This window comes from Boeremia exigua (assembly GCF_020726555.1).
Source record: "Boeremia exigua strain MPI-SDFR-AT-0100 chromosome Unknown C7974scaffold_16, whole genome shotgun sequence".
Taxonomy (NCBI): Eukaryota; Fungi; Ascomycota; class Dothideomycetes; order Pleosporales; family Didymellaceae; genus Boeremia; species Boeremia exigua.
In genome coordinates this window covers 869,419-882,585 of record NW_025763533.1, presented here as the reverse complement: position 1 = coordinate 882,585, position 13,167 = coordinate 869,419, and the positions used below count along the sequence as shown (strand labels likewise).

At 57.9% G+C, this 13,167-nt stretch overlaps 5 protein-coding genes across 5 annotated transcripts; 2 read left to right on the top strand and 3 right to left on the bottom strand.

Annotated features, from left to right (window-relative positions):
- Positions 1-260: 260 nt before the first annotated feature.
- Positions 261-1,311, top strand: C7974DRAFT_438261 (phosphotransferase enzyme family protein-like protein; the record flags this gene model as incomplete). The annotated part of the gene is made up of 2 exons (XM_046145247.1): positions 261-768; positions 884-1,311. 2 exons carry the CDS (start codon positions 261-263, stop codon positions 1,309-1,311), a joined length of 936 nt encoding a protein of 311 aa, XP_045991144.1.
- Positions 1,312-3,352: 2,041 nt separating this feature from the next.
- C7974DRAFT_91397 (FAD binding domain-containing protein) lies at positions 3,353-5,587 on the bottom strand. The gene is made up of 3 exons (XM_046147504.1): positions 5,325-5,587; positions 4,643-5,276; positions 3,353-4,592 (listed from the first exon to the last, which is right to left on the bottom strand). Exons 1-3 carry the CDS (start codon positions 5,409-5,411, stop codon positions 3,547-3,549), a joined length of 1,767 nt encoding a protein of 588 aa, XP_045991143.1. The 5' UTR covers positions 5,412-5,587; the 3' UTR covers positions 3,353-3,546.
- Positions 5,588-6,443: 856 nt separating this feature from the next.
- Positions 6,444-7,071, top strand: C7974DRAFT_407051 (uncharacterized protein). Its single transcript, XM_046143197.1, has one exon. It carries the CDS (start codon positions 6,637-6,639, stop codon positions 6,889-6,891), a length of 255 nt encoding a protein of 84 aa, XP_045991142.1. The 5' UTR covers positions 6,444-6,636; the 3' UTR covers positions 6,892-7,071.
- On the bottom strand, positions 7,062-10,657 carry C7974DRAFT_370542 (vacuolar protein-sorting protein bro1; the record flags this gene model as incomplete). The annotated part of the gene is made up of 4 exons (XM_046139970.1): positions 9,900-10,657; positions 9,421-9,850; positions 8,231-9,373; positions 7,062-8,186 (listed from the first exon to the last, which is right to left on the bottom strand). Exons 1-4 carry the CDS (start codon positions 10,178-10,180, stop codon positions 7,062-7,064), a joined length of 2,979 nt encoding a protein of 992 aa, XP_045991141.1. The 5' UTR covers positions 10,181-10,657.
- A 333-nt stretch (positions 10,658-10,990) lies between these two features.
- On the bottom strand, positions 10,991-12,974 carry C7974DRAFT_370541 (uncharacterized protein). The gene is made up of 2 exons (XM_046139969.1): positions 12,722-12,974; positions 10,991-12,672 (listed from the first exon to the last, which is right to left on the bottom strand). The coding sequence occupies exons 1-2, from the start codon at positions 12,887-12,889 to the stop codon at positions 11,224-11,226; spliced, it is 1,617 nt and encodes a 538-aa protein (XP_045991140.1). The 5' UTR covers positions 12,890-12,974; the 3' UTR covers positions 10,991-11,223.
- Positions 12,975-13,167: the final 193 nt, after the last annotated feature.

Genomic DNA, 13,167 nt, shown 5'->3' with positions numbered 1-13,167 from the left:
ACACCGTCTTCCAACCGATCGCACTTTCCATTCGCTCTAAATGCCTCACTTCATATCCCAGTGACGTCGTCAGAGCCTTGGAAGTTTCGACACGATGCGTTTGTAGGTGTTGTGAAGGAGTGTTGGTGGGGCAACATTCATCAGCAAAATTTAGCGTGGAGGTGGTTCGGTACATACATACCTAGTGAGTCCGCCCCCAACCTCTTCATTTACATCTCTTCAGACTTGCACAAGCCTGCGAAGCCTACAATCTCACGACAATGTTACCTTCTGTGCAATCGGACAGGGCGTTGGAAATCTCGCTCCTAAAGGCTGCAGGCATCCCGTCTGGCGATGACGTCGACTTCCACGGCTCATCCTTCTTTCAGAAACACGATTCCACCTCTTTGCCTTCACCAGATGTGGTAAGAGAAGTTGCAAGTCACTCCAAGGATCCCAAAGCAAGACTTCGAACTCGGCCTTTGCCCGTGTTTTTCCCAGAGCTAGGGGTATGTGTGAAATATGGGACAGAAGTGACTATTGCTGAAGGCCAATGTCTCCTACTTATACGCAGCAAACTTTCCCAGCATGTACCTGTTCCTGAGGTCTATAAATGGTGCAAAGACGATGGGCAGGTGTTTATCTATATGGAGCTGATGAACGGTGTTACTCTTGAGAAGAGCTGGGACGGTCTAGACGAAGGGGATAGGTTGGCTGTATGCGAGCAACTACGTTGTATGATCGCCGCGTGGCGTGGTCTTGGATGCACATCTGACTTGACTTTCATTGGTATGTCGATGCCTGCACTCAAAGCCTGCGCAATTTCTTCGTGACCATATGTTGTCAATCATCGACCCTCAAGTGCATATTCGACCTTCTACTAATCGTTTCAATCACCCTCTAGGCCACATCGGTCGGCAACCGCTACTTGACATTATCTTCGAAAGTACCTGCTCCCCAACTGCAGGTCCGTTTCTAAGCGTCTCTGAATTTCACGATTATTTCACTTCTTCATTCGGACCGCGTAAACACAATCGTAATAGGCCACCACATCCATACCGGCACTTCCTTCCAGACGATGTGCCAATTGCCTTTACACACGCGGATTTGCACCCTAGCAATATTCTTGTGTCAACGGGATCAACGCCTCGGATTACTGCCATTATAGACTGGCACCAGTCTGGATGGTACCCTGCGTATTGGGAGTACTGCAAGGCTCGCTGGACTTCAGAAATTGGATCAGAATGGGAGATCAAATACCTGCCTCTTATTGTGGATCCTCACGAGTGTTATGATTACTGGGATTATTTCGTTCTAGCTCATGGAACATGAAGAAGACAGGCTTGGTGGAAAACAGTCAGAGCAGCCCTCTCGGAGATACAGGCTCCCAAGTTTGGGGCCAGGATTCTGATAACCACATGGAGTCTACTGCTGTCCTCCACGAGTTAACGGGCGCTATGAGGTTACGCCTTGACGTCGGAACAATGACTTCAGGACGTCCAGAGGTGAATATGCGACTCTCGGACTTGTGGTTACCACAAGTATGAAGACGAACGAAGACGGGCTGCCTTGCATTTGGAATACAAGAAGCAATCCGACCTGAGAGTGAAATACCATGTCACGGAACTTCCCCGTCCACCGGTATGGTAGGATCGGGGGGCTAAGATATCGGGGATGAAGTGGTATATCAAGACCGCTGAGTGCCACCCCAAGATCTCCAGTCTATGCCACTGACGGCTGCCGCAATCCGGACGTCTGGAAGGACGGACGTTCAATGCTGATGGGCAGGCGAAGCGGTGCTTGAAGCGGACGGGGGCGGACTTCAATGTGGGGCCTTGTGCGGATTCTACGCTGTCTTGTTCGAGGCAGTGGTGGGACGAGGTGGCTTGCACTTGGTAGCTTGGTCAAGCAGAAATCAAACTTCATACTTTGGTGGTTTAGACTAGTTCTCTAACAGAATTTACGCGGTTGTACATAATGGTGTCCAGGAACACCAAATTCTAGTAGTCCCCGACCAAGACATCGAATCTTCACCGCGTATGAGACCTGAAACCACCTGACAAAGGCCTGCACAGGTATGAAGAAGGTGCATGATATATTTGCACGGCTGAATGCGCCTTGTGACGGACGGTGTACCTATTTCAACCTACTTCAAAGACAAGTGCAGCTGCTGTGTAGTACCTGTGATTTTGGTAAGAGAGTAGTGACTTTGTGTCCAAATAGTCGCACGTCCATTGGACGGATGCCTACACGTCGGGTCAGGGGTCAGCGCACAAGAGCTTCCGAGGGAGCGGAGTAGAACGCGGTTTCTCTGTAGTACCTAATCCAAGGTACAAGTACACCTAGTTTGCTTCACCTTTGATCATCACCAAGGCATATAAGAAATCATCGGCTTCCATCCAATCTTGACTCACAGCCTACTACACAGTCAATTCCTCCAGATCACTGAACACCTTCAGTAAGTCGATAGAACTTCCTGCATTACTTCCACTCCTGCCAGAAGACACCATTCTCATACACAAAAGCAGGTTTCCTGCCCAGACCCGATATACACCACGACCAAAAACTCAAAGACCCCGCGATACAAAAAGATGCAGCTCCAGACCCTCCTACTCGCTGGCCTGGCCCTGGCTACCAGTACTGCTGCCGATCGAATCATGACGACCAGGGCTTGTAACTGGCTCGGGTCATGTAGTGCGACGGGAGAATGGCAGTATGACAACGGCGAGAAAGATTGGTTCAACGCCAATAAAGGCTGCCGGAATGCGGGTATTGCACATGTGGGCAAGGGCTGCATGGATTGGGGAGATGGTAGAGCGCATTTTATGTTTGATGGGACCAAGATGTGCTTCCAGAAGACGGGGAAGGATTTCGATGTGGGACCGTGTGCCGACTCGTCTTTGAAATGCTCCCGACAGTGGTGGGAGGTAGTGGATTGCAGTTGGTAAATCGGCGGTTAGGTAGACGTTGTCGTTTGGAGTACAGGCTACAGCTATGCTGCCCTGTCATGATTAGTGTGGTTCCGTAGATGTTGTACTTCCGATTCGATCGCATCTTTGCGGTACGATTTACCAACATAGAACCACTGTCGCACCTGGAATCAAACTGATTCCCAGAGCTGAGATGTGTGTTTGTGTTGTGCAGGATGTTCCATTACACTGATGTGGAAACTCCTGAAGATCGGAAGACTTCGATTGTATTTCAACAGAACGGTTTCAAAATCACTTACACTCTTGCAGAATCAAAGACACTGATTTTATGTAGTAAGTGTATGGGAGAATGGCAAGCTGGATGGAATTGGGCAACCTGAGATTCTTTTGGAATCTCTGCTGCACTGGCAGGGAATCCAAATGTGGAATCAAGCAGCTACAGTCGCTTTTATTATTTGTTAAGGCCATTCAAGAATTATAAATTGTCGCGTGCTTCTGCGGCGCAACACACTTTCAAAACATGATGCAGAATTCTCTGCTCTTTCCTTATGAGATTCAGCAGACGTACTAACTACAGCGAACCAGAAACCACACTTCTCCCTCCTTCCATTCTCCATCCCCATCACCAGTTGCCCACCTACACCCGACAAAGCGGCGCATCCGCTCGCTCAATCCACCCCTCACTCCCCACACAAACAGCACAGTAAAACAACCCCTCCGGATCCACCCTCCGCTTCGTCTTCAAATGCCCCGCATACCCCTTCCCATGAAACGTCCGCTGCCACTCCCCATCCAGTCGATCGCCCTCATTCACATACCCCCCCGTATGCGGCGCTAACTCCTTCAACGCCTTACCCTTGACATTCGTCACATCACTGCGGATATACGCCTGCACCTCCGCGGGACTCCCCGCAGGCCACCCGCGCCCCACAATGCTCAGGAAGTGCGATGTGTGCCACGCGGGGTGCAGGCCAGAGAACGCATCCGGGGCGCGCGGGCGCGTGACAAGGAGTACGGTGTTCTGGCCGAATTCCTCCGCGGGCCCGATGATGGTGGCCAGCGTGCTGCGTAGCAGCGGGGTGTTGGACACGGAGGCGCGGTCTAGCAGCCGCGAGGAGAGCGCGGCGGGGGTCCCGACGGGGTCGTTGAGGGACGATTCGGCGGCGTACATGGACCAGTAGTCGGGGTATTCTGTGTAGGACTCTGAGATATGTATGGTGGCGTTGAGGGCGTTGAGACGGGCGCGGATGGGGGCGAAGGCGGCGCGGGCGGTGGCGGTGGTGTTGCCGATGTTCCAGAAGGAGTGGTGGTAGCCGGCAGTGGTGTTGCCGAAGAGCGGCGCGTAGGCGTTGATGGCCCAGTAGGCGTAGCCTGCGAAGCCGGCGTCGTTGAGGTCGGGGAGGCTTTGGAACATGAGGGTTACGGCGTCGAGGACGGCGGATGCGTTGGCGGTTTTGGGCGCGAGCTCGAGGCGTTGCACGGACACGACGTGGACGTTGGGGTGGGCTTTTACGGTCATGCTCAGGATCACGCCGTAGCCTGGGCCGCCGCCGCGGAGAGCTCGGTAGAGGTCAGTGTTCTGGCAGGCGCTGGCTGTGACGATGCGTCCGTTGGCGAGCATGACCTCCGCTTCGAGGATCTGGTCGGCGCCCATGCCGTAGTTTCTGGTAGCAGGGCCATGTCCTGTTCGAAGTCAGATTTATGTTTCTTCCGACATGACGAGTCCGGCTTACCGCCCCCTGTGTTCCATCCACCCACAGCACCCACAGACGGAGCACCTCCACCAACAACAATGACGTTATTCTGCTTAGCCACAACATAGACATCGATCCACTGATACGCCCCGCCAATCTTGATAGCACTCTCCTTCCACCCAGATTCCGCACACTTATCCGACGAAGCATACTTCGATTGAAACCCAATGCCACTGCGAAAATAATGCAACCAAAGCTCAAGACTCCCATACCCATCCGACCGCCCCAGCAAATCATGCCCCGTACTCTTAACAACCAGCCTCACATTCCGCCTTGCCGCAAACGCCAGCGCAGCCCGGATATGCTCCACCGCCGTCACATTCACCGCATACCGCGGATTCTGCCCCAGCGAGCACGACCCCGCGCTCTCGCCCGCGGCATAGTCAACAGGCGGACACGTGAGGTCCCACGGGTGCGCGAGGCCGAGCGGCTGGGCGACGTGGAACGCTTGAACGGGCCAGTTTGCGCGGACATAGTCGCACTGCGCGCGATCCTCCTTTGGGCCTGGATAGCAGGACTCTGCCAGCGGGGTGGATTTGATGAGGCGGCCATCGGTGCGCGAGTTCAGCGCGGCCCATGCGGTCGGCGGGGGCCAGCAGCTGTCGTCCGGGCCCTGTGAGTCCGTTAGTAGGGGGGGGGAGCGTGGGGGAGTGCGACGTACACATCGACATGTCTCGGCGGACACTGCCGCAGCAGGAGAAAGCACCAAGGCCGCGAGAAGCGAGACTTTCATGGCCAGGCGAACCATGTTCGATGGAATCTTGCCATCGCAGTCTGTTGTGCAGGGCCGCCAGTTATACCTTAATGCACTCCGTCCCGCCGTCTCCCTGAGCCCAGCTGGCGGGTAATCAGAGCGCAGGAGCGCGTGGCACACCGCAGCGCCTGCATGGACTCAACGGAGAGTTAAAGGGGATTTGGCTGTAGTGGGTCGCACAAGGACCGATCCCCTCCCGGATTTTGTATGTACACATAAGCACTAGGCACATTGGGCAGTTGCCAAGCGGGGTAGTGATGCAGGGCACCGGAGGTTTGTCTTGGGTCTTTGGTTCTCCTCATTGGGGAAAGTGGTTCTCGTGCTCTTTGAGATACCGGCCAGGCACGTGCTCACGTGGTCGGTGTGAAGGTGTGGAGCGCGGCTTCGTAGGTCTGCTTGTCTTGGACAGACCGTCTCATCGTTCATCAGGCATGGTTCTGAAAGTATCGATAATCTCGTGGTCGTACAGAAACACAAGTATGTATCTTCGGCGTCTCACCTAGTATTCAATGGATGCGAATATACGAATCCCGCACCGTCACTCTCACATCCGCCTCATGAAGTCACAAGATAGTATCTGCCTGCAGCCCTCGAACATCACCTTACCGGCACGAACCCCACGCTGATCTCGATACATACCTCTAGCAACGCCATCACTGCCAGAGCTGTCGCCCGTCCTCATAGTGGATATCGGTGCCTGCCGATACCTAATGTGCGGACCACCCCATGCATCAGAACAATATGCTGCCACAGTCGCGGGTTCATGTACCAACACCCTCTAATTGGCTGGATAGTTGTATGATGCATGCAGGGTAGAACTTAACTGTACATATCATGGTAGTCTAGGGACCTGTAGCCAGGTACCCGCGAGGGACAGAAACCCCACGCCCCCCTCCCTATACCCACAGCCCCCCACAGCGATCCCAGACCATCCACAACCCCCCACAACACCCTCATGCCCTATCCCCAGACCAGACCAGCCAGACAGACACACGAACCCTTGCCCCCACCCACAAGTCCCGCCCTTCCATCCACCCGTCATCTTGCACGACACCCGCCATCTTGCAGGACACCCGCCCCAAGGCTTCCCGCACAGTATCCAGAATAGGTACTCGTGGGCACGTTTCAAACAGCTTTGTTCGTGGTTCGGTGCAGCAACTCAACTCCACGGCGTCTCGCCCGGGGTCTGTGTACCACGCGTGGTGTGTGTAAGCTATGCATGCGAGTTAGAAGGAGCGTGCGGCTGTTCTGGACAGCAGGGGGGGTGGGGGGTTGGAGGAGCGCTGTAGATCAGGACGAGCATAAGTACAAAGAGCCGTGTGCTGGAGGTTGGAGGAGCGATGGCGGTGTGTACGAGTGTGAGTGTGGTATTCTGCACTGCACTGCTGTACACTACTTCCGAGCACACGTCTGTCCTCGAACCACAGAGCTACACTGCACGATCCTACTACTATCCTATACGCTGACCCGCTGACCCGGCAGCCCGGGCTGGTGTATGCAACCCAACCCAACACCCATGGCCGTGGGCTTTGCGATCCGGATCTGCGATACGGATCTACACCTCCTGCTCCTGCGGCCGCGCTCCCACTCCCACACCCTCCGCCTCCCTCGTTTCATCCCAGGGGAATGCAGGACGCGAGCTACCTACTTCCACCCACTCAACCCCGCCCACGGATCCCCCTGCCCCCCCTGGCCCTGGCCCCTCGCGCCCTGCGCGTACCCGCCCTGCCCCTGGCCCTGCCCCCCGTAGCCGCCGAAACCGGGGTACTCCTGCCCTTGCTGCTGCCCCTGCTGCTGTTGTGATTGTTGCTGCAGCGGCGGCGGCCCCGGCGGCGGCGGCGGCGGCACGTAGCCCTGCGGCACGGCCTGGCCCCACTGGTTCTGGCCCCACTGGCCCTGACCCTGCTGGCCCTGCTGACCATGTTGCTGGAGCTGCGGCGGCGGGGAGAAGAACTGCTGGTGCGCGGGCGGCGAAGCGGGGTTATACGCGTGCTGCGCGGGATTATACGGCTGATTCTGCGTAGCATACTGGTAGGATTCGCGGCGGGGCGGCGGGGGCTGGAAGCCCTGGTTGTTCTGGGCGTATGACTGCTGCGGGGGCGACATGAAGGGCTGCGCGGGTGGGGGGTAGCGCGGGGTCACGGGCGGCGAGGCCGCGGGGTTGTAGGCCATGTGCGAGGTGGACGGGTAGCCGGAGGTCGCGGACAGCGGCAGCGGCGGCGGGACGGATTTCTTGCGGCCGGAGCTGCCGGCGGAGACGGGGCTGTGCGAGGGCTCCATGGACATGCGCTCCATGAGGTCTTTCATGCGCTGGTGTTCGGTGTCGGCGCCGGAGGACTTGGTGGCCTCGATGCGGGCGAGGAGCTGGCCGCCTTCGGAGCGGCGGTTGTTGACAAAGGTTTCGACGTTCTTTTGGAGACTGGAGACGGTTTCCTTCATCTCTGAGTAGAACTGCTGGGCGCGCTGGAGGCCGGCGATCAGGTCGTTGAAGCTCTGATTGATACGCCTGTACTTGGTCATGACTGAATTGCGCTGTCTCGAGAAGGCCTCGTATTTGCTTTGCTCGGTTCGCACGCGCTTGTCCTTGAGGAGATCCGAGTAGGTTCGTGTGAGCTCCTTGAGCAGCGACGCTTGCTTGTGGTTGGCCTGCAGAATGCGGTTCTGGTGCGGTCGGAACTTCTCGAGCTCAGCTTTGAAGAGCTGTGACTCTTGGTTGGCAATAGCTTTCTTGTTGAGGATGAGGACGTTGGAGATGTCGTCGGAGTGGACCTGCACAATCAGCACTGTACACAACGTCAACGCAATTAGCTTACCTTGCTCTTCAAATCGGTCAGTATCTGCGTTCGCTCCTTTTTGACCAAGTTCAGCTTCCGCAGCAGGTCCTCAACGGCCGCGATCTGATCAGCAACAGTCGGCCCATCGTCAAAGTCATCGTCAATGAGGCTGCCCTGCGCGGGCCCGGGGCTCTTCCCCTTCTGCGCACCGGCCTTGATCATAGCTCTCTGGTACAGCACGTCCGCCTCGTCAGTCTCGCCGGCGGAGCGCATCTCGTCAAAGTCGGCTTCACACTGGCGGAACGTGTTGTACAGCTGCGCATCGCTCGTGCTCGCCTCCTCAATCGCGCCGCGGTAGTTTCTAATATCGTTTCGCAGCGTCGCGGTGAGTCGCGAACTGGGCTGCTGTGTCCACTCGGGCCCGTACTTGGACCGCATCTTCTCGCACACGCTCTCCTCCATGTCCAGCTGCTTCATGCTCGTGTCCAGCTGGCCGGAGATGTCCGATTTGTCGCGGTTGAGCTGGTCAAAGGCCGAGGCGAACGACTGGTGCCCGGCAAGGTCCTCGCACCACTTGCGGAAGTCCGAGTCCACCATCATGTCCTGGTCCATTCCGCCGCGCAGCACGTTCAAGCTGTCCGGGAGTTTGAGGTAGTCGAGACTCGCAGCCATTTCGTCGTTGGCAACCTCGACTCTCTCGCTCTCGGCACGGATCAGCTTCGCCTTTTCTTCGTCGTACAGACTTGCAGATTCCGTGACGGCCAGGGGTACGATCTTCTGGAAGATGTCAGGCCCGATGATCCTCTGGATGTCCTGGCCCTGGTACAGCTCGCTGACAGGTATCGCCTTCGCCGCGGGCAGCTTCGGTATCGCCGTCAGCGAAGCCTCGTTCGGGATGCCCTGGTGGTAGATGAAGTCGTTGTCTTTCATGAACTCCTGCAGCTTCTCCTGCACATTGGTGAGGTGCTTCTTCGTCATCTCGGCCAGTATCCCGTGGGTCTCGGCGGTCAGGTTCGAGTTGGCGGGCACCGAGTTGGGGAAGCTGTTGGCGCCGCGATTGGCGTCTCGCGCGCTCGTCTCGGCGGCCTGCAGCCTGCAGATGGCGACGCCGTGTGAGTTCGCGTCGTCGTCGGCCAGCGCCTGGAAGTACTGCGCCACCGATGCCATGTGGTTCGTCTTGATCTGCGGGGTGTCAGCGCCAAACACACTGCGCGGGCGGGCACACTCACCTGGACGACCAGCAGCCACACCTTCTCAAACACGGCGTTCGTGACGTTCTCCTGGGCGCCCTCGCTGGCCTGCGAGTACAGGAAGGCGGCCTGGCTCGCCAGCTTGGCCAGCAGGCCGACCTTCTTGCCGTCCACGATCTGCTTCTCGAGGAAGACCTCCTGCGCCTGGGCCAGCATGACGTTGATCAGGCACTTGACCGTCTCGCGGCCCAGGTCCTGGCTCGGCGCGTGCAGGAAGTTCTCGTTGATGTAGGTGAACATGCCGGCCGAGGCCTGGAACGAGTGGTAGGCCGTCTTGAGCCCGACCTCCTCATGGCGGTTCTGGTGGGCGGCGTGGCACGACAGCACGGCGGAGATGTTGAAGATGATGCTCGCCTTCTCGTAGGCGAGCGAGTACTGCGAGGTGGGCTTGTGCGTGAAGGCGTCGAACCTGGGCTGTCAGCGGGCGGCTCGTCGGTCACTGCAGCGGCGCTACGTACCACGTGAAGCTGATCTTGATGTGGTTCTCGTCGACGGGGAAGCGCAGGTCCAGCAGCTCCAGCTGGCCGTAGTACCGGTACAGCAGGTCCCGCCCCGCGGCGCTGTCCTTGCCCGCGCCCCGCATGTCCTGGCGCAGGCGATTGAGGGTCGCGCATTCTTCGGCATAGCGCTCGGGGTCGTCGCCGTACGTCTGCCGTATGTAGCCCTTCAATGGCTGCACCCAGTCGATCTCGTTGGTCTGCTTCAGCGGCACCGAGATCATGGGGATCTGCGTCGCCATGGTGCTGCCTGGCGCCGCGTGCGCAGCGAAGGGGTTGGGCTTGGTGAGCGGAATGGCGGGCGCGGAAGGGCAGCGGGAGTGCGAGCGCTGCGGCAATCGCTCGGGTCTGCGGTCGCGGGCGAGTGCGGCTGCGAGGGGTGGTGACGGCGCTCGCGCGGTCGCGTCGCAGGCATCCACGGGCAATCGATAGCCAGCGGGACGACGGACACGGAGGGACAAGGATAGCGTGGCCAAGTCGTGCTGTTCACCAGCTGGCGCGGCTCTCGTGGCACTGCATGCGCTGGTCTGCGCTCCTTCACTCTTGCGTCTGGCGTCCGTCGGGAGGCCTCAGATATGTATGTATAGCAATCTCGCGCAGTGGCGGTGTGCCCACGCCCAAGTTGCGATGCTGGAGCTCCAGTGGCTGCGCGGGGTTCCACCGCCCGCCCCGTCACCACATGGGGCCTCTGCAGCTCACACGCATAAGCACGCCGTTGCCATCCACCGCCCGAACCATGCAATCTGCAGACGCCCACGCAGCCGCCTAGCCGCTCAACACCACGAGCATGTCGCGATGGATGCATCAGCGCCCGTCACATCCTCGTCAGGCAGTTGAAGCCGTGAGGCCTGATCCCAGCCGTGCGCCTCGCCCCCAGCCAATCACGTTGCCGAAACCCCGACGCATAGCTTCGCGGAAGCGCTCGGTGCGGAGCGCTGTGGATGCGCTCTGGTAGCGACGGGAGGAAACTCCACGACCATTACGCGCCCTGCGAACAGCGACCGTCACGAGCCCGCCATTGACCTGGAAGCGCTGGTCCAAGTGGAAAAGATAGATAGTCCGCGTGTAACTGATTCAGTTGATACATTCGCTATTACATGGAGCAAACTATATAATACAGCTCGGAGTCGAGAGGCCAGCCATTACAATAGGTGCTTTTATACATCATGACCACGGTTCAACGCCAGAAATGCTTGCAAAGTCCTTGTCGCGGACAGGACACCACCACATGCGCCAGTCTAAGTCTTGTACAACATGTCATATATACACTCGCCATCGCTCAAACTCATGCAGAGCCGGAGCCCTTCTTCTCGTCATCCTTCTTGCCCGTCGATTCATTGTCCTTGTCGAGGTTCTTGTGTTGCCCGGTGAGGTTGTGCCATGCGCTCTTCAGGAAGCCTTCGTTCTTGTGCTCGTCCGCCGTGGTTGCCGTTGATGACCCCTTGGCCGCCGCCTCTGCCTCTTCCCTGAACTTGCCGAGATTCATCGTCCGCTTTGCCGTCTTGTCGGACATCTCATCAGCCAGCATCTCGAGGATCGTTCGCTGGTTCGCAGACAGGTACTTCGGCATGTTGACCTTGAACTCGACCTTCAGGTCACCCTTCTGTGGGCTGCGGCGTCCTCCAGTGGAGAGCATCTTCATGCCCATGCCCGAGAGCGTGATCTTGTCGCCCGTCCCTGAGCCGGTGGGAACCTTGACCATGACCTCGCCGTCCAGGGTGGGGATCTTGATCTCTCCTCCCAGAACCGCCGTGGTAAGAGGGATGGTGGCAGTGTGCAGAATGTCGGAGCCGTTGCGCTTGAACTTGCTGTCGCTCGCTACGCGGATGAGAACGTAGAGATCGCCCTTCTGTCCTCGTACTTTGCCGGCACCAACAGCCTGTCCTGTGAGCGGTGCGTCACCCTCGCCGCTGACACGAAGACGCATGCCGTCCTCCACACCCCCGGGGATCTCGATCTCTATCGTCTTGCGCTCCTTGACGGCTCCGTCGCCGGCACAAGTTCCGCAAGAGGAGCCACGAGGTATCGCAAACCCAGATCCACCACACTGGCCGCACGTCGCGCTCATGTGGAAGCCGCCCATGCTTGTGACTCTCTGTCCAGTACCGCCACAGCCCTTGCACTCTGCCTTCTTGGTTCCAGTCTTCATGCCGCTGCCCTTACATGTTCCACACTCCGCCAAAGGATTGACGTTGATCTCCTTCTTGACGCCCTTCGCTGCGTCCAGGAACGAGATATTCGTTTGCACTTCGATGTTGTCGCCGACCATGATCTCCTCCTGGAATGGATTCCTCCGGCCGCCGCTGCCTCCCCGTGGCCTTCGTCCACCTGCGAATGCGCCAAACAGATCCTCAAAGTTGATATCCTGGAATCCACCCTGGCCGCCGAACCCGCCTTGCGCCCCGCCAAATCCACCAAATCCACCGAATCCCCCGCCAAATGGGTTGCCTCCACCACCAGCGGCTCCTGGATTGAACCCTCCGTTTGAGTCAAAGGCCGATGCGCCATACGAATCATATTGCGCCTTCTTCTCCTTATCGGAGAGTACTTCGTATGCGGATTGCGCAGCGGCAAACTTCTCCTTCGCGGAGGCGTCCTTGTTGGTGTCGGGGTGGTACTTCTTCGCAAGGCCGTAGTAGGCCTTCTTGATGTCGGCGGCCGATGCGTCCTTGCCGACGCCGAGGGACTTGTAGGGATCGGCCATTGCGAATGAGGCCTGCGATGCGTGGAAGAACTGCGTCATGTCAGCTTGCCGTTCGCAGATGCGCTTGCAAATAGCCTACCCGTAATGATGGCGCATTCTGCGCCTGCGCCTGCGTCTGCGCCGCGATTGAAGGTCTCTTGAGCTGCGCTCTTGCGTGCGACATGTTCCTCCTCTGGCATTGCCGAGAGGCCGATACCATGCGCGCAGGCGCCATGGCCTTCAACGGCATTGGGCCGACGAAACTCATCTTGGAAAGTAATAAGCTGAAGAGAAGCGCTGAAAATGAACGTGATGGTGTTGCGATGTGACGACGCTGTATTGCCGACTTCGACGTCGATGGGGTCGATGAACTTTTTGAAAGCCCGGGCGACCAATGACGCGTGGTGAGTTTCCCCGGCACGTTTCCAGCACCTTCGAGAGCCGCGTCTTTCCAGCGCAACACCGACCGGGTGGATCGTGTTCTACACATACAACAATGCTGGCGCTGTTGACCTGGTTCATTATCTCTCTCACACAAGGTCACAT

Coding starts and splice junctions, on each gene's coding strand:
- C7974DRAFT_91397 (XM_046147504.1), bottom strand. CDS start 5,411: ATGGTTCGCCTGGCCATGAAAGTCTCGCTTCTCGCGGCCTTGGTGCTT. Junction 5,277..5,324: donor CCGCCGAGACATGTCGATGT/GTACGTCGCACT, acceptor ACGGACTCACAG/GGCCCGGACGACAGCTGCTG. Junction 4,593..4,642: donor TGGATGGAACACAGGGGGCG/GTAAGCCGGACT, acceptor GACTTCGAACAG/GACATGGCCCTGCTACCAGA.
- C7974DRAFT_407051 (XM_046143197.1), top strand. CDS start 6,637: ATGCGAGTTAGAAGGAGCGTGCGGCTGTTCTGGACAGCAGGGGGGGTG.
- C7974DRAFT_370541 (XM_046139969.1), bottom strand. CDS start 12,889: ATGAGTTTCGTCGGCCCAATGCCGTTGAAGGCCATGGCGCCTGCGCGC. Junction 12,673..12,721: donor AGAATGCGCCATCATTACGG/GTAGGCTATTTG, acceptor GACATGACGCAG/TTCTTCCACGCATCGCAGGC.